The 20,013-nt window shown below is 52.9% G+C and overlaps 1 protein-coding gene across 1 annotated transcript in view; it reads right to left on the bottom strand.

Annotated features, from left to right (window-relative positions):
- Positions 1–17,505, bottom strand: part of WDR97 (WD repeat domain 97) — a 53,460-nt gene extending 35,955 nt beyond the window's left edge. The window contains exons 1-8 of the mRNA XM_060243034.1: positions 17,484–17,505; positions 17,103–17,251; positions 13,389–13,978; positions 11,489–11,610; positions 7,535–8,195; positions 5,769–5,917; positions 3,548–3,784; positions 92–182 (exon numbers count right to left, since the gene is read on the bottom strand). Coding sequence (XP_060099017.1) covers positions 92–182; positions 3,548–3,784; positions 5,769–5,917; positions 7,535–8,195; positions 11,489–11,610; positions 13,389–13,978; positions 17,103–17,251; positions 17,484–17,505 — 2,021 coding nt within the window. The remainder of the gene's footprint in view (positions 1–91; positions 183–3,547; positions 3,785–5,768; positions 5,918–7,534; positions 8,196–11,488; positions 11,611–13,388; positions 13,979–17,102; positions 17,252–17,483) is intronic.
- Positions 17,506–20,013: the final 2,508 nt, after the last annotated feature.

The raw sequence follows: 20,013 nt of genomic DNA, 5'->3' as shown, positions 1-20,013 counted from the left end.
TGGAGGCTGGCAACCCTACAGGTTCTATCCCCTGCCCCCCCATGGGAGAGAGATGGGAGGCAGGGGAGGGGGCAGCTGCCCACTCACTCACCGCAGCAGCTTGTTGTGGCTGTTCCAGATCTTCACAGAGCCATCCCGGCTGGAGGAGGCAAAGAGCTTCAGGTTGGGGCAGCAGCAGAGGCCTGGGGGACAGTGGTGAGACCAGACGTGGGACATGCAGCCCATAGCCTCCCTCCCCCCCACAGAAGGCCTTGGGAGAAGGAGCCCCCCAAACCTCTCCCTCAAGTCTCTTGGCCTGCTTGGCCCTTGGGCCAAAAGCCTCTTCCGAGGCTGAGCTGGGAGGGGGCAGAATCCATCCATAGCTGCTCTTGACCGACCCCCCTCCCGGCAAACTCCTGGCCCTTTTCTTCCCCTTTATTTAGTGAAACATTTCTATCTCCCCTTCCTTATGGTTCAAGGCAGCTCACAATCATAGTTAAAACCATTTCCACTTAAAGCCAAAAATAAAAGAGCCAGCCCCCAACCTCTCCCCCTTCCCTTCAAAGATCCCTGCCATTCAGACCCCCCCCCCCCATAAGCCCTGGCAAAGCGGCACACTTTGCAACACCTCCTGGAGGGAGACTGGGGAGGGGTCTTCTGGGGGGGTATGATGCCACAGAGCCTGCCTTCCAAAGCAGCCATCTCTGTTACCGGGAAGCCACTTGTAATGCCAGGAGATCTCCAGCCATCACCTGGAGGCTGGCAACCCTACCAAAAGTTAAGCCCCCCCCCATTGCCTGGGCGCACCCCCTTTCTCTGCCTCCATGGCTTCCTGGCCCTGCACCCCTCCTCCCAGCGCAGAGCACTCAAGGGCTTAGCGTTGCCAACAGCCAGCCATGGGGACAAGGAAAGGTTTGCCGTCTCACCCCTCAGCGCTGAGAACTTGGGTAAGGAGGAACGGTCAGCCAGGGCAATTTAAAGAAAGGCTCGACTGTCCTGAGACAGATCCAGGTGGGCACTGCCATGTTGGAGCTGGAGTCCATTCAGGCACCTTGAAGGCCACCAAAGCTTCATTCAAGGCCGCAGCTTTCGTTATCTGAAGAAGTGAGTCGAAAGCTTAGAATCATAGAGTTGGAAGGGACCTCCAGGGTCATCTAGTCCAACCCCCTGCACAATGCAGGAAACTCACAAACCCCTCCCCCTAAGTTCACAGGATCCTCATTGCTGTCAGAGGGCCATCTAGCCTCTGTTGAAGAACCTCCAAAGAAGAATCATAGAATCCTAGAGTTGGAAGGGACCTCCAGGGTCATCTAGTCCAACCCCCTGCACAATGCAGGAAACTCACAAACCCCTCCCCCTAAATTCACAGGATCTTCATTGCTGTCAGATGGTCATCTAGCCTCTCTTTAAAAACCTCCAAGGAAGGAGAGCCCATCACCTCTCAAGGAGGAAGCCTGTTCCACTGGGGAACCTGTCACAGAATCATATGGCAGAGACTGACCAAGAGAGAGATCTTGGGGTCGTGGTAGATAACTCACTGAAAATGTCAAGACAGTGTGCGTCTGCAATAAAAAAGGCCAACGCCATGCTGGGAATTATTAGGAAGGGAATTGAAAACAAATCAGCCAGTATCATAATGCCCCTGTATAAATCGATGGTGCTGTCTCATTTGGAGTACTGTGTGCAGTTCTGGTCGCCGCACCTCAAAAAGGATATTATAGCATTGGAGAAAGTCCAGAGAAGGGCAACTAGAATGATTAAAGGGCTGGAGCACTTTCCCTATGAAGAAAGGTTGAAACGCTTGGGACTCTTTAGCTTGGAGAAATGTCGACTGCGGGGTGACATGATAGAGGTTTACAAGATAATGCATGGGATGGAGAAAGGAGAGAAAGAAGTCCTTTTCTCCCTTTCTCACAATACAAGAACTCGTGGGCATTCGATGAAATTGCTGAGCAGAAAGGTTAAAACGGATAAAAGGAAGTACTTCTTCACCCAAAGGGTGATTAACATGTGGAATTCACTGCCACAGGAGGTGGTGGCGGCCGCAAGTATAGCCACCTTCAAGAGGGGTTTAGATAAAAATATGGAGCACAGGTCCATCAGTGGCTATTAGCCACAGTGTATGTGTGTATATAAAATTTTTTGCCACTGTGTGACACAGAGTGTTGGACTTGATGGGCCGTTGGCCTGATCCAACATGGCTTCTCTTATGTTCTTATGTTCCTATGACCTCCAGGGTCATCTAGTCCAACCCCTGCACATGGCAGGAAACTCACAAACCCCTCCCCCTAAATTCACAGGATCCTCATTGCTGTCAGAGGGCCATCTAGCCTCTGTTGAAGAACCTCCAAAGAAGAATCATAGAATCCTAGAGTTGGAAGGGACCTCCAGGGTCATCTAGTCCAACCCCCTGCACAATGCAGGAAACTCACAAACACCTCCCCCTAAATTCACAGGATCTTCATTGCTGTCAGATGGCCATCTAGCCTCTCTTTAAAAACCTCCAAGGAAGGAGAGCCCACCACCTTTCAAGGAGGAAGCCTGTTCCACTGGGGAACCTGTCACAGAATCATATGGAAGGGACCTCCAGGGTCATCTAGTCCAACCCCTGCACATGGCAGGAAACTCACAAACCCCTGTCCCTAAATTCACAGGATCTTCATCGCTGTCAGATGGCCATCTAGCCTCTGTTGAAAAACCTCCAAGGAAGGAGAGCCCACCACTTCCCGAGAAAGCCTGTTCCACTGAGGAATCCCTCTAAAGGTCAGGAAGTTCTTCCTAATGTTGAGCCAAAAACTCATTTGATTTAATTTCAACCCATTGGTTCTGGTCCTACCTTCTGGGGCCACAGAAAACAATTCCACCCCATCCTCTATATGACAGCCCCTCAAGTACTTGAAGATGGGGATCCTATCACCTCTCAGCCGCGTCCTCTCCATGCTAAACATGCCCAGCTCCTTCAGCCTTTCCTCACAGGACTTGGTCTCCAGACCCCTCCCCATCCTTGTCGCCCTCCTCTGGACCCCTTCCAGCTTGTCTACATCCTTCTTAAAATGTGGTGCCCAAAGTCCAGGGTTGCTCTGCAGAGGCAGGCAATGGCCAACCACCCCTGAACATCTCTTGCCTTAACCTGGATGGGTCAGGCTAGCCTGATCTCATCAGATCTTGAAAGCTAAGCAGGGTCAGCCCTGGTCAGTCCTTAGGTGGGAGACCACCAAGGAAGTCCAGGGCTGCTCTGCAGAGGCAGGCAAGGGCAAACCACCTCTGAACATTTCTGCAGGCTGATGGCAAGAAAAAAGAGTCCCATCTGACCCGGAAGGGCTGGCCTCAGTTGACCCTGACAGTCTTCTGTTCTTTGCTCCAGAGGGTGGCAAGGGGAATCGGGGCACCCAGAGGTGGGGGGGCAGTCACTTATGCTGCCTTTGGGGAGCAGAAGCTCAGCTTGGTGTTGTAGAGGCAGGAGAGGCAAGCGCTAGCTTGGGCGCCACCCTGTCCGCTTGCCAGGGCTGACCTGATCTGTGCCTCCCCCGCTGCCTGCCCGCCTCTTCCCCACACAGCTCCTGCACACCTGTGATGTCATCCAGAGGGTCGTCTTCTGGCCCGTGCTCGGAGCACGTCTGCTCCATCGGATTGTAGTGGACAATGCTGTAGGTGACCGTCTGTGGGTCTTGGAAAGCCACGGCCAAGGTCTCATGCAGGCAACAGAGGTGCCACGCAGGGACAGCGCAGGAGAAGCAGAGGAGCAGGACCAAGCTCTCCTCCACGTAGGGGAAGACACGCCACATCTTCACTGTCCGGTCAGCACCTGTGCCAGGGAGGGGAGCAGGCTGTCAGGTACAAGTCCCTGGTCAGGATTAGTCTCAAATATGGGGCTCAGAAACTGTATATTGATTTTCCTAATTGTGTTGTTATTGCTGATGAAGAGTCAATTATCCAGCGTGTATTCATACATCCGTAACTACATTATTTTATGTTCATATATGCACTTATACACGCAGATTCATAACTGTACTAACCCATGTATAACAACATCAGTACCCGCTAACCCTAATATATGTACTCCTGAGAGCCAGTTTGGTGTAGTGGTTAAGTGTGCGGACTCTTATCTGGGGGAACCGGGTTTGATTCCCCACTCCTCCCCTTGCAGCTGCTGGGATGGCCTTGGGTCAGCCATAGCTCTGCCAGAGGTTGTCCTTGAAAGGGCAGCTTCTGGGAGAGCTCTCTCAGCCTCACCCACCTCACAGGGTGTCTGTTGTGGGGGAGGAAGGTAATGGAGATTGTGAGCGGCTCTGAGACTCTTCGGAGTGGAGGGCAGGATAGAAATCCAATATCTTCATCTACCTCACAGGGTGTCTGTTGTGGGGGAGGAAGGTGAAGGAGATTGTGAGCTGCTCTGAGACTCTTTGGAGTGGAGGGCGGGATATAAATCCAATATCTTCATCTACGTCACAGGGTGCCTGTTGTGGGGGGGGGGGAAGGTAACGGAGATTGTGAGCCGCTCTGAGACTCTTCGGAGTGGAGGGTGGGATATAAATCCAATATCTTCATCTAACTCACAGGGTGTCTGTTGTGGGGGAGGAAGGGAAAGGAGATTGTGAGCCGCTCTGAGACTCTTCGGAGTGCAGGGTGGGATATAAATCCAATATCTTCATCTACCTCACAGGGTGTCTGTTGGGGGGGGGAAGGGAAAGGAGATTGTGAGCCGCTCTGAGACTCTTCGGAGTTGAGGGTGGGATATAAATCCAATATCTTCATCTACCTCACAGGGTGTCTGTTGTGGGGGAGGAAGGGAAAGGAGATTGTGAGCCACTCTGAGACTCTTCGGAGTGGAGGGCGGGATATAAATCCAATATCTTCATCTACCTCACAGGGTGTCTGTTGTGGGGGAGGAAGGTGAAGGAGATTGTGAGCTGCTCTGAGACTCTTCGGAGTGGAGGGCGGGATATAAATCCACTATCTTCTTTAAGGTTTATGTAGAATAGCGTTGGTGCCAAGGGAGGCCGCTGTGGAGGGGAAGTCACTGTGGGAAGCCAGGGCCTAATCTCGTCTCCCTAGTAACGGAACGCACAGAAGATGTCTGTAAACTGGAATGCGACCTTGGAGAAGAGTTACACAATAGTCTGGGAACTACCCTTTGAGCAGGAGATGTTTTGGCAGGAAGAGTGATGGGCCGTTAACCTATAACCTACATTTGAACTGTAAGTTTTGTTTTATGGCAGTCTGGCAAGGCCACTAGCCTTGTGTGCACCTGCAACGAGTGATTGCTACCTGGCTCTTCATTAATATCTTCTTTTGCATTCATTCAAGAAGTCTTGTGATAGATTTTGGGCAAAACCTTACACCGGGGCACAGAGTCAGGGTGAGACTTCCAGGGGGAACACCCCCCACCCTGTCATTTGGCTCCCTTGGGTGGGGGTGAGGAACGGTTGTTGGCCCCTCCGTGTCTCAGCCTTCCTCTGTGTGGCATTCCATGAATTTGGGAGCACTGGCGGCCTTTGTCTGAGAGACTGGCCATTTCCCCTGACAGATGCTGACTAGATCGAGATGGGTGGCTGTGCGAGTCTGTCTGGAGCAGCAGAGAAGAGTCCAGGAGCCCCTGAAAGACTCGCCACATCTGTGGCCTCAGCTTTCCTGAGCCACTGCAGTCACTTCTTCAGCTGCGGCTGAAGGCACAAAGGCCATGGGAACAGCAGCCTCCTGCCCCTGCGCCCTGCACACCCCCAAGTCCTGCCTGTGAGACCCCTGAGGCTGCCCCCTGAGGCCTTAGCACCTGCCCACCTGGGACTCGCCTGCAGAAATGATGCATGTCCGGGCAGTGTACTCAGCCAACGCCGTGACGCGCTGGGAGTGGTGAGCCTCCACCTGACACTGGATCCGCCCGGAAAACCAGTCCACCACGTTGAGGAGCCCGTCTTCCTGCCCCAAGATTAGGACGTACCTGGCAGGGAGACAGACACTGGTTCAGGTATGCCTCTTATCGAGTAGGAAAGGGAGGGGAGTCAGGATGCCCTGCTCGAGATACCCCAGGCCAGTGGTGGCCAAGCTGTGGACTTTCACACAGATTGTGCGGCTCTCAAGGCCCCCATCGGCCGGCTGGGAGAATGTGTTTGAAGTTAAAGTTGCTTTCTTTCCACCACCTCCTTCCCCCACCTATTTGCAAACATCTGATGTTCATGTCTTGTGGCTCTCAAACATCTGATGTTTATTCTGTGTGGCTCGTATGTTAAGCAAGTTGGGCCTCCCTTGGCCCAGGCGAACCAGATCTCAGCAGCTGAGCAAAGCAGACCCCGGTGAGGCCACCAAGGAATGCCAGGGCTCCCGTGCAGAGGCAGGCCAGGGCAAAGCGCCTCCAAACGTCTCTCGCCTTGGAATCCCCTCATGGGGTCACCAGAAGCCTGTTGCAACTTGACGGTGAGGGAGCAGAGCTCTGCAGTTGGGGAGGACTTTCCTGAGAGGGCAGTGGTGGCGGGGGCTGCTGCTGCCCCCTGGGCATGTGCAGGTTAAACACGAGGCTGTTCATCAGGGTTGGCGCAGTCTGCTCAGAATCACGCACTGCCCGGTCCATTTAATTGGAGATGCTGGGGACTGAACCTGGGACCTTCTGCTTGTGCAGCAGAGGCTCTACCGCCAAGCCATGGGCCCTCCCCTTAAAACAGGCGCACACATCAAGCCGCCTTCATGGAATCGCTGAGGCCTTTGGTCCATCAAGCTCACTGTTGTCTGCTCAGACCAGCAGCAGCTCTCCTGGGTCTCAGGCTCCCCAACTGCCTGCTCCTTTTTTAAGTGGAGATGCTGGGGCCTTCATTGAACCGGAACCTTCTGCATGCCAAGCAGAGTCTCTGCCCCGCAGCCACGCAGGGGCCACAGCCTGCTCAGAATCTCTGCAGAAAGGACAGATCTGGGTCGGGCCAGACAGAGGCAGAGACAGACAGTGCCAGTCCTGGGGCACAGCCTTCGCACCCAGTCCCTGCTCCAGCAAGTCTTTGCCCCTCACAGATGATGCCCCTGGGGAGGAGAGCTTGGGCGCTCAAACAGCCGTGCTCGAAGAAGCCACCCCCCGCCCGGTCTTTCCTGGCTGGTTTCTCCAGCACCAACTCCAGAGAAGCCCCGTCCTGGCTGGCCAAAGACCATCCAGATTCCACCGGCAGGCAGGCAGGCATTCTGGTTCAAAGTCAGGCCTCCCTCCCTCTCTCCATCCGGCAGGCTCCACACCTGTCCAGACTGCCCCCCCAGGAGTGCCCCACCTCAAAGGCAAACCTTTGCTCTGCCTGAAGAGAGATTGGGGGGGGGCAGCTGTGTTGGTCTGAAGCCAGAGAAGAAAGGCTGAGGCCAGTCAGGCACCTTGAAGGCCAACCAGGTTTTATTATGGGGGGAAGCTTTTGCACCTGAAGAAGGGGGCTTATTATCCCTGGAATTCAACTTGGTTGGTCTACGAGGTGCCCGACTGGACACCGACAGTCGTCTTCTTCTCCTCCTCCCCCTTCTCTCTGCCTGCCAGCCGGGTTTTTCCCCCTGCAACCCAGACTCTTGTGTCCTCCCTCCCCCCCCCCCACACCTGTTTTTGTCCTGCATTCTGAGGGGGGGCTTCTGCCAGGCCTTCCGGTCACTTTTGTTGGCCACCACCTCCAGCCAGGTTTTGTAAGCCTTCTCAGGGTCCATGATGTGGCTGTAGAGGAGGAGGCAGGAGGGCCGGGGCTTGTGGCTGGCCGGAGCCACGCTCTTCTTCACAACCATGGGGTCAGTGGCGGCGTTGACCCGCAGCAAGGAGCCGCTCTCCGTCAGCACAAAGAGGGTCTCCCGGGGCAGGCTGTAGGCCACCTCAGTGACACGGTGCGGCGGGGGCAAGGAGAGCATGGCCAGGACGGCCCCCGTGGGCGCATCCAGCACCCTCACAGTGGCATCCTGGCACACACAGACAATGCGGACGGGGAAGCTGGCGACGGCCTTCAGGTCGATGCAGCTGAGGCGCCTGGCAGGAGACCCGAGAGGCACGTAGAGCGAGTACAGCTTGTTGATCTTCCACAGGTCGAGGGACAGGCCGGAGACAGAGATGACGCAGGAGGCAGTCTGCGTCTCTAGAGACTCCACTGGCTCGGAGATGTGGACCTGATCCACCTGGTCGATGGTTTCCAGGTTCCAGGTGCGAATGGTGCCATCATGGGAGGCAGAGAAGATGAGGGGTCTCTGGGGGTCGACGGCCAGGGCGACGACTGGGCCTGGTGGCACAAAGCAAGTGGGTCAAGGGCAAGCCAAAATTCTACTGTGCCAGCTACTGGCATTAAAGGTGTGAGCTCCTGCATAAATTATTGCGCTCTGGGGTCCTCCTTCCTGTGCTAAGACAAAAATCTGTGAGCTGGAGGCTAAAAATCTGTGAGCTAGCTCACGTTACCTCAGCTTAGAGGGAACTCTGGTCAAGGGTGGGGGGACAGAGACCACCCCAAAGCTGTGCAGGGATGGGGGTGGGGCAGAGGCCATGGGCAGCAGCCCTGGAGGAAGCTACTCCAGAGAATTTTGGGGGGAGGGAAGTAATCTCTCCAACAATACTCCCTCTAAGCTTTATGCTGTTAGCCTCCCTGAGTCTTTTGCAGAATGGGCAGGGTATAAATCTAACAGAATGAATGAATGAATGAATGAATGAATGAATGAATGAATGAATGAATGAATGAATGAATGAATGAATGAATGAATGAATGAATGAATGAATGAATGAGCAAGCAAGCAAGCAAGCAAGCAAGCAAGCTGTGGAGTCGTGTGAAATTTGTGCGCTCCTGGCATTAAAGTTATGAGCTCCTGCATAAATAGGTTTGTTCTGGGGCCATTTTTCCCGAGCTAAGACAAAAATGTGTGAGCCAGAGACTAAAAAACTGTGAGCGAGCTCACACTAACTCCGCTTAGAGGGAACACTGCTCTCCAACTCAAGTGCCCTGCTTGACTCTCCAGAAGAGCTGCAGGGAGAAGAGGCTCCATCTGGCTGCTCTTTGGGCTCTTCATAAAGTTCCCTTCCCGCCAGAACAGGAGAGGCCTGGCCTAGTCAGGCTTAGTGGCCACAGGAGCTCTTGTGGCTCAGCCTGACCTTCTGGGCCAGACACAAATTCAGCGGGGCAGCATTTCTCATTGGGGAAAGCTGTGGCTGCCCAGCTGGGGCTGCAGCTGTTGTGTTTGCTGGCCAACAAAAAGAGTTGGGTCTAGGGAGTCTTTGAAGAAGCTGCTGTCTAGCTTGGCCCTTTGAGGCACGGAGTCCAGCATGCTTCTGGCCACATAAGAGAAGCCATGTTGGATCAGGCCAATGGCCCCTCCAGTCCAACACTCTGTGTCAAAGAAGAACATAAGAGAAGCCATGTTGGATCAGGCCAATGGCCCCTCCAGTCCAACACTCTGTGTCACATAAGAGAAGCCCTGTTGGATCAGGCCAGTGGCCCCTCCAGTCCAACACTCTGTGTCACAGAAGAACATAAGAGAAGCCATGTTGGATCAGGCCAATGGCCCCTCCAGTCCAACACTCTGTGTCACATAAGAGAAGCCCTGTTGGATCAGGCCAGTGGCCCCTCCAGTCCAACATTCTGTGTCACATAAGAGAAGCCATGTTGGATCAGGCCAATGGCCCCTCCAGTCCAACACTCTGTGTCACAGAAGAACATCTGAGAAGCCATGTTGGATCAGGCCAGTGGCCCCTCCAGTCCAACACTCTGTGTCACATAAGAACATAAAAGAAGCCCTGTTGGATCAGGCCAGTGGCCCCTCCAGTCCAACACTCTGTGTCACATAAGAACATAAGAGAAGCCCTGTTGGATCAGGCCAATGGCCCCTCCAGTCCAACACTCTGTGTCACATAAGAACATAAGAGAAGCCATGTTGGATCAGGCCAGTGGCCCCTCCAGTCCAACACTCTGTGTCACATAAGAACATAAGAGAAGCCCTGTTGGATCAGGCCAATGGCCCCTCCAGTCCAACACTCTGTGTCACATAAGAACATAAGAGAAGCCATGTTGGATCAGGCCAATGGCACCTCCAGTCCAACACTCTGTGTCACATAAGAACATAAGAGTAGCCATGCTGGATCAGGCCAATGGCCCCTCCAGTCCAACACTCTGTGTCACACATAAGAACATAAGAGAAGCTATATTGGATCAGGCCTATGGCCCCTCCAGTCCAACACTCTGTGTCACATAAGAACATAAAAGAAGCCATGTTGGATCAGGCCAATGGCCCCTCCAGTCCAACACTCTGTGTCACATAAGAACATAAGAGAAGCCATGCTGGATCAGGCCAATGGCCCCTCCAGTCCAACACTCTGTGTCACACAGTGGCCAAACAAAAATTATATATCTGTATATATGTATGTATCTATCTATATATACACTGTGGCTAATAGCCACTAATGTACCTCTGCTCCATATTTTTATCCAATCCCCTCTTGAAGCTGGCTATGCTTGTAGCCGCCACCACCTCCTGTGGCAGTGAATTCCACATGTTGATCACCCTTTGGGTGAAGAAGTCCTTCCTTTTATCCGTTTTAACCTGACTGCTCAGCAATTTAATTGAATGCCCACAGGTTCTTGTATTGTGAGAAAGGGAGAAAAGTACTTCTTTCTCTACTTTCTCCATCCCATGCATTATCTTGTAAACCTCTATCATGTCACCCCGCAGTCGACATTTCTCCAAGCTAAAGAGCCCCAAGCGTTTCAACCTTTCTTCATAGGGAAAGTGTTCCAACCCTTTAATCATTCTAGTTGCCCTTTTCTGGACTCTCTCCAATGCTACAATATCCTTTTTGAGGTGTGGTGACGAGAATTGCACACAGTATTCCAAAAGAGACCACACCATCAATTTATACAGGGAGATTATGATAGCTGGCTGATTTGTTTTCAATTCCTTCCTAATAATTCCCAGCATGGCATTGGCCTTTTTTATTGCAGTCGCACACTGTCCTGACATTTTCAGTGAGTTATCTACCACGACCCCAAGATCTCTCTCTTGGTCAGTCTCTGCCAGTTCACACCCCATCAACTTGTATTTGTAGCTGGGATTCTTGGCCCCAATGTGCATTACTTTGCACTTGGCCACATTGAACCGCATCTGCCACGTTGACGTCCACTCACCCAGCCTCAACAGATCCCTTTGGAGTTCCTCATAATCCTCTCTGGTTCTCACCACCCTGAACAATTTAGCGTCATCCGCAGACTTGGCCACTTCACTGCTCACTCCCAACTCCAAATCATTAATAAACAAGTTAAATAGCATGGGACCCAGTACCGAGCCCTGCAGCACCCCACTGCTTACCGTCCTCCACTGCGAAGACTGCCCAGTGGCCTATAGCCAGCTGTCTCCCCCTCCCCCCCACCCCGGCTCTGGATGAATCCATCTCTCCTGCCAGGGGACGGAGCACCAGGGTGGCAGGACCAGACAGGAATGCGCTGGGAAGATGGGAGAGGGTCCATGCCATGGGCTGCCCCGGGCATGTCAAGATAGCAGAGGGCTGGGTGGGCGGACAGGGGGAGCACTTTCTCACCTGTGTGACCCACAAAGACGGTTCGGATGTGCCAGGTCTCATCCCAGACCTTGATGGTCGTGTCCCGGGAGGCTGTCACTGGACTCCCCACCGCTTCGCAGTAGGCAATGTCTGTGATAACCCTGGAAGAGGAGCAGAGAATGTGACACCGCCCCCCACAAGTCAGGAGGACGGGGCAGCTTGGCCTCTGGGTCCTCACAACACACCTCTTCCTTCCCCTTGGCCTCCCCAGGGGTCACCCTTTTGCCATCTGGGTAGCAGAGATCAGCTCTGGGATTTAGAGGATGACTGTCTCTGACTATGGAGGTTCCCTTCAACCACCATGGCTAGTAGCCACTAACAGAGAATCAGTGGGCCACCAGAGAATCTAGTGGAGCCTGAAGAGACCCTGTGAATTAGCACTACTAGATTTTCTGGTGGCCCAGAAGGATAGCTCTATCAGTGGCTACAATTCATGGTGGTTGAGGGGAATCCCAGAGCTAAGAGGCAATATCAAGGGAAAAACTTGGACTCTCTGCCCTGTTGTTGGCTCTCCAGAGGAACTGGTTGACCACTGTGTGAGACAAGATGCTGGTCAATATGGACCCTCGCTAGTCTGACCCAGCAGGGCTCTTCTGAAGTTCTTCTCAGGGGAAGGCCTCAGCCTCTCTGCCCTGTTGCTGGCCCTCCAGAGGAACTGGTTGGCCACTGTGTGAGACAGGAGGCTGGACTAGAGGGACCCTCCCTGGTCTGATCCAGCAGGGCTCTTCTGAGGTTCTTCTCAGGGGAAGGCCTCAGCCTCTCTGCCCTGTTGCTGGCCCTCCAGAGGAACTGGCTGGCCCCTGTGTGAGACAGGAGGCTGGACTAGATGGACCCACCCGGGCTCTTCTGACTTTCTTCTCAGTGGAAGGCCTCGGCCTCTTTCCCCTGTTGTGGGCCATCCAGAGGAACTGGTTGGCCACTGTGAGATAAGAGGCTAGACTAGATGGACCTCACTGGTCTGACCCAGCAGGGCTCTTCTGATGTTCCTCTCAGGGGAAGGCCTTGGCCTCTCTGCCCTGTTGTTGGCCCTCCAGAGGAACTGGTTGGCCACTGTGTGAGACAAGAGGCTAGACTAGATGGACCTCACTGGTTTGACCCAGCAGGGCTCTTCTGATGTTCCTCTCAGGGGAAGGCCTCGGCCTCTCTGCCCTGTTGTTGGCCCTCCAGAGGAACTGGTTGGCCCCTGTGTGAGGCAGGAGGCTGGACTAGATGGACCCACTCGGGCTCTTCTGACTTTCTTCTCAGTGGAAGGCCTCGGCCTCTTTGCCCTGTTGTGGGCCATCCAGAGGAACTGGTTGGCCCCTGTGTGAGACAAGAGGCTAGAGTAGATGGACCTCACTGGTCTGACCCAGCAGGGCTCTTCTGATGTTCCTCTCAGGGGAAGGCCTCGGCCTCTCTGCCCTGTTGCTGGCCCTCCAGAGGAACTGGTTGGCCCCTGTGTGAGACAAGATGCTGGTCAATATGGACCCTCGCTGGTCTGACCCAGCAGGGCTCTTCTGGTGTTCCTCTCAGGGGAAGGCCTCGGCCTCTCTGCCCTGTTGTTGGCCCTCCAGAGGAACTGGCTGGCTACTGTATGAGACAGGAGGTAGCTGGACTAGATGGGCCCTCCCTGGTCTGATCCAGCAGGCCTCAGGCCATACTTTTGCAAATCCTAGAGTATCCCCTAAATCCTAGGGCAGTTTTGCCACCATTCGCAAATCCTAGAGCACCTCCCCTGACACTGGTAGAAACCCATATTTTAAACCAGGTTCTTCCCACGGGCACTTGAGTGGCTGGTGGGCAAAGGAGCAGATGGGTGGTCAGTCCTGGGCTGTGTCCCTGGGAATCCCTCTTCCATAGGCCTGCTGGGTGTCTCTTTGCAGGCTGTGGGAAACCTCACCGGCTGTGAAGCTTTGTCTTGAAGGAGATCAGGGTTCCCCCGGAGACATCAAAGGCCGCTGCGCCAGTGTCACACGAGGCAAAGCACCGCTGGGGCTCCGTCCCACTGGTGTCCAAGGCCAGGCGGCAAAAGACAGCACTGGGCCCCAGGCCCTCGCTGATGATGGTGCGGCACTGCAAGCTTCTGTATCCGTAGCGGAAGCCCCAGACGGCCAAGTTGCCCTCCCCAGCGGTCACGACCCGGTTGAGCAGCGCGCTGTAAAGGCCACAGCGGATGGGCAGAGCCGACTGCACCTCAGACAGCACCTCGAAGCCAGAGTTGAGGACTCGGAGGCCCCCCTTGTCCCATGCCACAAAACGGTCGGCCTGAGAGGCATACAGCAGGCCCTCCATGGGCACCGGGGCTCTCCTGCTGCTCACGTACAAGCCTTCCTCTTTGTACCAGTGCAGGCCGTTCTCTGTGTCGAGCACCACAAAGACCTTCTTGAGGCAGTCGTGGGCGATGTGGAGCACGGGGTTGAGCAGGCTGATGTGGCGCAGGTGCTGCAGGCCGTGGCTCAGGTAGGTCACCTTCATCTCCTCGTTCTTGATCTGCAAACAGGAAGAGGAAGAGGAGGAGGAGAGGGCAGGTAGCTTGAGGAGGAGCACTGGCACTTCCATGGGCTATGTGGAGAAACGCCACTTTGGGCTCGGGTTGTCAGTCCTCAGGTGGGGGGGATCCCCGGTTTGGAGACCCTCCCCCCACTTCAGGGTCATCAGAAAGCGGGGGGAGGGGAGGGAAATGTCTGCTGGGAACTCTATTATTCCCTATAGAGATTTATTCCCATAGAAAATAATGGAGAATTGATCCGCGGGTATCTGGGATTCTGGGGGGGGGGCTGTTTTTTGAGATAGAGGCATCTAGTGCCTCTCCACAAAATACCCCCCAAGTTTCAAAACGATTGGACCAGGGGGTCCAATTCTATGAGCCCCAAAAGAAGGTGCCCCCATCCGTCATTATTTCCTATGGAAGGAGGGCATTTAAAAAGGTGTGCTGTCCCTTTCAATGCGATGGCCAGAACTCCCTTGGAGTTCAATTGTGCTTGTCACACCCTTGCTCCTGGCTCCACCCCCCAAGTCTCCTGGCTCCGCCCCCAAAGTCCCCAGATATTTCTGGACTCTGCTAGAGGCTCTTCCTCGTGCCCTTGGGCGCCTCTGCTTCTCCCAGCTCCCCTTTCGGGGGGGGGGGAGAGTATAGAATCCAGTGCCTCTCCCCAAAATACCCCCCAAGTTTCAAAAAGATTGGACCGGGGGTCCAATTCTATGAGCCCCAAAAGAAGGTGCCCCTATCCCTCATTGTTTCCTATGGAAGGAAGGCATTGAAAAGGAGTGCCGTCCCTTTAAATGCGAGGGCCAGAACTCCCTTTGGAGTTCAATGATGCTTGTCACGGCCTTGATCTTGGCTCCACCCCTAATGTCTCCTGGCTCCACCCCCAACGTCCCCAGGTATTTCTGGACTCTGCTCGCGGCCTTGGGCGCCTCTGCTTCTCCTAGCTCCCCTTTCGGGGGGGGGGGGAGAGAGTATAGAATCCAGTGCCTCTCCCCAAAATACCCCCCAAGTTTCAAAAAGATTGGACCAAGCGGTCCAATTCTATGAGCCCCAAAAGAAGGTGCCCCTATCCTTCATTATTTCCTATGGAAGGAAGGCATTTAAAAAGGTGTGCTGTCCCTTTCAATGGGATGGCCAGAACTCCCTTGGAGTTCAGATCTGCTTGTCACACCCTTGTTCCTGGCTCCACCCCAATGTCTCCTGGCTCCACCCCCAAAGTCCCCAGATATTACTTAAATTGGACTTGGCAACCCTATTTTAGGCCTGTATTTAACTGGAGGCAGGCTTTGGGGCCTAGTCTCTTCCTGCTCCCCTCTCCTCCGGTCTGGAAGCAGCAATTCTGAGGAGGCCTCCTAGAGAGACAGGACGTCTTTCAGGATGGTCTCCCAGAAGGCTGCAGGAGAGATATGGAAGATTTTGGGCAGAACCCCTCAGTGTACCTTTCCAACTCTGAGAAGGCGGCCAAGCCGTGGGGTCTTGCGGAGGAAGACTACGTCTTACCTCTGTAGCATCCTGACTGGAGAACTGGCAACCATTTAGCCTATGGAGGATGGGGGGGGGGGGGACTTTTGCAGCCTTTAAAGCCACCGTCTTTAAAAGATTTAAACTAGGGGCAGGACACTTTCAGAAGCAGTTTAGGGGCTTGGCCCCATCACAGTGTAAATCATATTCTGAATTTGGGGTACAGCTAAGTGAGCTGGGGAAGAGATGGACAGAGGAGGTAAAAGCCCAGGATTTTGAGGCTCTATTCCAGTTGTTGGTCCTAAACCAGTTCTACTTTGGACTTCTCAAAGAGTTGAGATGCTTGGTAAAAGATAAGAAACCCCAAAACATTGCAGAGGCCTCAGAACTGGCAGACGAGCTGGTGTTGAAGGGTTGGATTGGATGCCTTCCCAGTTGGGAAGGGAACAAAATGGGAAAGAACAACTTGGCTCGGAAACCACATGTGGCTCTCTCACACATATTGTATGGCTCTCAAAGCCCCCATCATTTTGTTGGCCAGCTTGGAGAAGGCATTTGTCTCTAAATAACTTCTTTAAGTTAAGCCAGCTGGAGGCTCAGAGAATGCATTTAAAGTTGCTTTCTTTCCACTTCTCCCTCCCCCACCTATTTGCCTGCCTGCCTTCCTCCCTCCCTTCTTTCCTCCTTCTCGGCTCTCAAATATCTGATGTTTATTCTATGTGGCTCTTGCATTAAGCAAGTTTGGCCACCCCTGTTCCCTTCCCTTGAGCTTAAAATTTTAAATTATTTTTTAGATACTTATACCCCACTTTTCTCCCCGATGGGGACCCAAAGTAGTTTACAATAGCATTCTTCCTTCCTCTGTTTCCAGTCCTTAAGAGTGCAAAACGTAGGCCTGAACTCAAAGGAGCAGCAGGTGATAAAATCTCAGAAGCTCAGAGGGAAGTCGAAAAGATTTTTACGAAAAAGGACAAAGCCCTTTACAAACAGCCAAAGAAAAGCAATTATGCAAAATAAGTAATTATAATCTGACTGGCCCAAGACTGCCCATGTCTGTGAGCTGCTTGGACCTGTGTGGGGCACGACGACGCAGGCTCCTACCATCTCCCCTCGTTCTGATTTCCCAGCTGCCCAGCCTCTTACATGCCAGCATTACTCCTGGAGCCGCAGCAGTCAGAGCGCTCTCTGCCGTCTTTCCTGGGCATTTCCTCCTCCCTGTTCCTTGCCCAAGAGGGAGAACCTTGCTGAGATTTCTAGCCCTTGAGATCAACCCCCCTGGGATCAAGAAAGCGCTCCCCTCTGCTTGGGAGTGCGGTGTGATGCCCTTTCTGACGCCAAGCACTGTGTCCTGAAGAACAGGTAGTGGGGGGGGGGGCACACCACTGGATCTCAACCCCCAAAGCCCAGCCCAAGCCCCCGGAAGGCCTGTCACCGGAACAGAGGCTACAGTCCCCAGGATCCACCAGGAAGGGCGGCCGACTCCACAGCCAAGCTTGCAGAGATGCTCTTTCCTCTGGGAGGCTGGCGTTTGGGGGCCTGGCCTTGCAAACATCTCACTTACAAGCCTTTAAGAAGAGGCCTTTGAGAAGGTGTGGAGGGCCATTGCCAGCATGTGCTTCCAAGGGACCCCACTTTCCCTTGGGGGCCCGACAGGCAGGAGGATACCTTTTCCACAGCACGCCGGAAGCCTTTCTGAAGCTGGAGCCAGTGCTGCTGCCCCTTGATCTGCCCGGCACTCCCCGACTCCTTTGCCTCGTCCGGCTGGCTCTCCCTTTGCGTCACCCCCAGGTCTTCTCTCTTCCCCTTTTGGGGGGCTGCGGGAGGACAGAAGCAGAAGGCGGGGGGCAGGATCCCCTCCCCACCAGGCCACCTTTGGGCCCCCTTTTGCAGAAGCTGCTGTTCTGGCCCCACCTCCCAGCCCCCAACCCGCTTCCTTCCTCAGGGGCAGCTCTTGGTGCACCGAGATGTCCAGGCCCAAGGAGCGGCCCTGCAGGCAACTACGTGGGAGGGGATAGGGGGGGGGGTATCCCTTAGTGCTTTACTTACTGCTGCTCTCTGCCATCTCCATCCTTCTCGAAGGGCTGCCTCTCTCTTTTCCCCAGGAGAGAACGGGGGCCAGTCATCCACACACAGGGCACTGCAGCGTGGGGGGGGGGGGGGGGGACAGGGTGAAGTGCCTTCTCAGAGGGCAAAATAGCAAGGCTTCCAGCTGAGTCCGGACTTAGACCTGGAAGACACCAGTTTTGAAGGACTGGCTTCAGCCATGCAGCCCAAAAAGCCAGGAGTGATTCTGAGCAGGCCCGAGTGCTCTCCCACCAGCACTAGGTACTCACAGCGCGTCTGGCCCTGATGTCAAATGTATGTGATTTTAATCATAGATATCCACGCTAATCATGTTTTCCTCACCTTTGGAGAGTTCTTCAACCAGTCAGGAAAAGCTCAGGAATGCCTTGAAACCTGATAGTTCCTTAGCATAGCCAAGAAACAGGTTTATCACTTTTTAATTGTGAACATCTGCCAATTTTAACCATAAAACTTTGCTTGGAGAATTTTATTAGTGTTATCAGGATGCATTCTAAATACGCCTGTTTGCTTATCTCTACAATCACTTTGTGGACCAATCATTTTACTCAAAGGACAATCATGTGCTTTTTCTTTCTGTTTCGCTGGAAAACGTGTCATGGAAGGGGCTAATCAGGCTTTCAGCAGGTGGTTAAGAACATAAGAGAAGCCCTGTTGGATCAGGCCAATGGCCCATCCAGTCCAACACTCTGTGTCACACATAAGAACATAAGAGAAGCCATGTTGGATCAGGCCAGTGGCCCCTCCTGTCCAACACTCTGTGTCACAGAAGAACATAAGAGAAGCCCTGTTGGATCAGGCCAATGGCCCCTCCAGTCCAACACTCTGTGTCACATAAGAACATAAGAGAAGCCCTGTTGGATCAGGCCAGTGGCCCCTCCTGTCCAACACTCTGTGTCACAGAAGAACATAAGAGAAGCCATGTTGGATCAGGCCAATGGCCCCTCCAGTCCAACACTGTGTCACATAAGAACATAAGAGAAGCCCTGTTGGATCACGCCAATGGCCCATCCAGTCCAACACTTTGTGTCACACAGTGGCCAATATATGTGTGTGTGTGTGATATACACACACACACACACATATACTGTGGCTAATAGGCACTGATGGACCTCTGCTCCATATTTTTATCCAATCCCCTCTTAAAGCTGGCTATGCAGTGAATTCCACATGTTAATCACCCTTTGGGTGAAAAAGTACTTCCTTTTATCCATTTTAACCCGACTGCTCAGCAATTTCATTTAATGCCCACGAGTTCTTGTATTGTGAGAAAGGGAGAAAAGTACTTCTCTCCTTTCTCCATCCAGTGCATAATCTCGTAAACCTCTATCATGTTACCCCGCAGTCAACGTTTCTCCAAGCTAAAGAGCCCCAAGTGTTTTAACCTTTCTTCATAGGGAAAGTGTTCCAACCCTTTAATCATTCTAGTTGCCCTTTTCTGGATTTTTTCCAATGCTATAATATCCTTTTTGAGGTGCGGTGACCAGAATTGCACACAGTATTCCAAATGAGACCGCACCATCGATTTATATAGGAGCATTATGATACTTGCTGATTTGTTTTCAGTTCCCTTCCTAATAATCCCCAGCATGGCGTTGGCCTTTTTTATTGCAATTGCATACTGTTTCTAGTCAGAGAAACTTTTAGGGGAGATATTTCTTGGTATTTGTGTGCATGGGACTTCAGAACTTTGCATAGAATTCTGCCAATCCACTAAAAGGTGGTTTTCCTTTAACTCCATGGATTTGTCTATGTTTGCAGAAAGGTTAGAGCACTTGATTTTTTATTGCATTTTTTTCTTCTGTGGCAAGAGGATCAACTAGCATCTGTATTTACCTACCACGTTCTTGCCTAATAAAAAGAGCTGCTTTATTTCACATAAAGGCATTAACTCACAAGAAATTCTCTGCTTTGCTGGCTAAAGATCAAATGCCTAGACCCCTCATATTTCACTCGGCGATCAGAGAGAAGTCTCTGAGAGTTTAATCTCACATGGATCCAATAAGGTTTCTTCCACAGTACAGCGAATGAAGACAAGCCTCACAGAGCTGAGTGGAGCAGACCCTTACAAACTGGGTATGGATTCGATATGTCATCACACTGGGAGGAGATAGCCGGACTTCTAAAGTAGACGCCCCCCAGCACTAAACTCCGAGTTCAGCTGTGGTGAAGGGTGGTGCTCTTAGCCACCTCCCGGCTGCAAGACCTACTCGCTGAGGAGACTTCTTGGAGGTGCGGTGCTGAGGGCGGCTTCCCTCAGAGCTGTCGTGTCATGACTTCCCTCTTGAAGTATGTAATGCCGCAACTAGGAATTTAATCCCAAACACTTCATTGAACGCTCCCCACCGAATTGTGCCCATGCTCCTTTGTTGGACTAGGTGGCCCTGAGAAGCAGACTCTTATGTTATTGTAATATAAGAATCCAGGCTTTAATAAAACAAAACAAAACTTTATTTGTACATGACATGTATTGGTTTCAGGATGTACAACTACT

This window comes from Heteronotia binoei, chromosome 7 (assembly GCF_032191835.1).
Source record: "Heteronotia binoei isolate CCM8104 ecotype False Entrance Well chromosome 7, APGP_CSIRO_Hbin_v1, whole genome shotgun sequence".
Taxonomy (NCBI): Eukaryota; Metazoa; Chordata; class Lepidosauria; order Squamata; family Gekkonidae; genus Heteronotia; species Heteronotia binoei.
The sequence above is the reverse complement of the archived record's forward strand: the minus strand, read 5'-3'. Positions and strand labels throughout refer to the sequence as shown.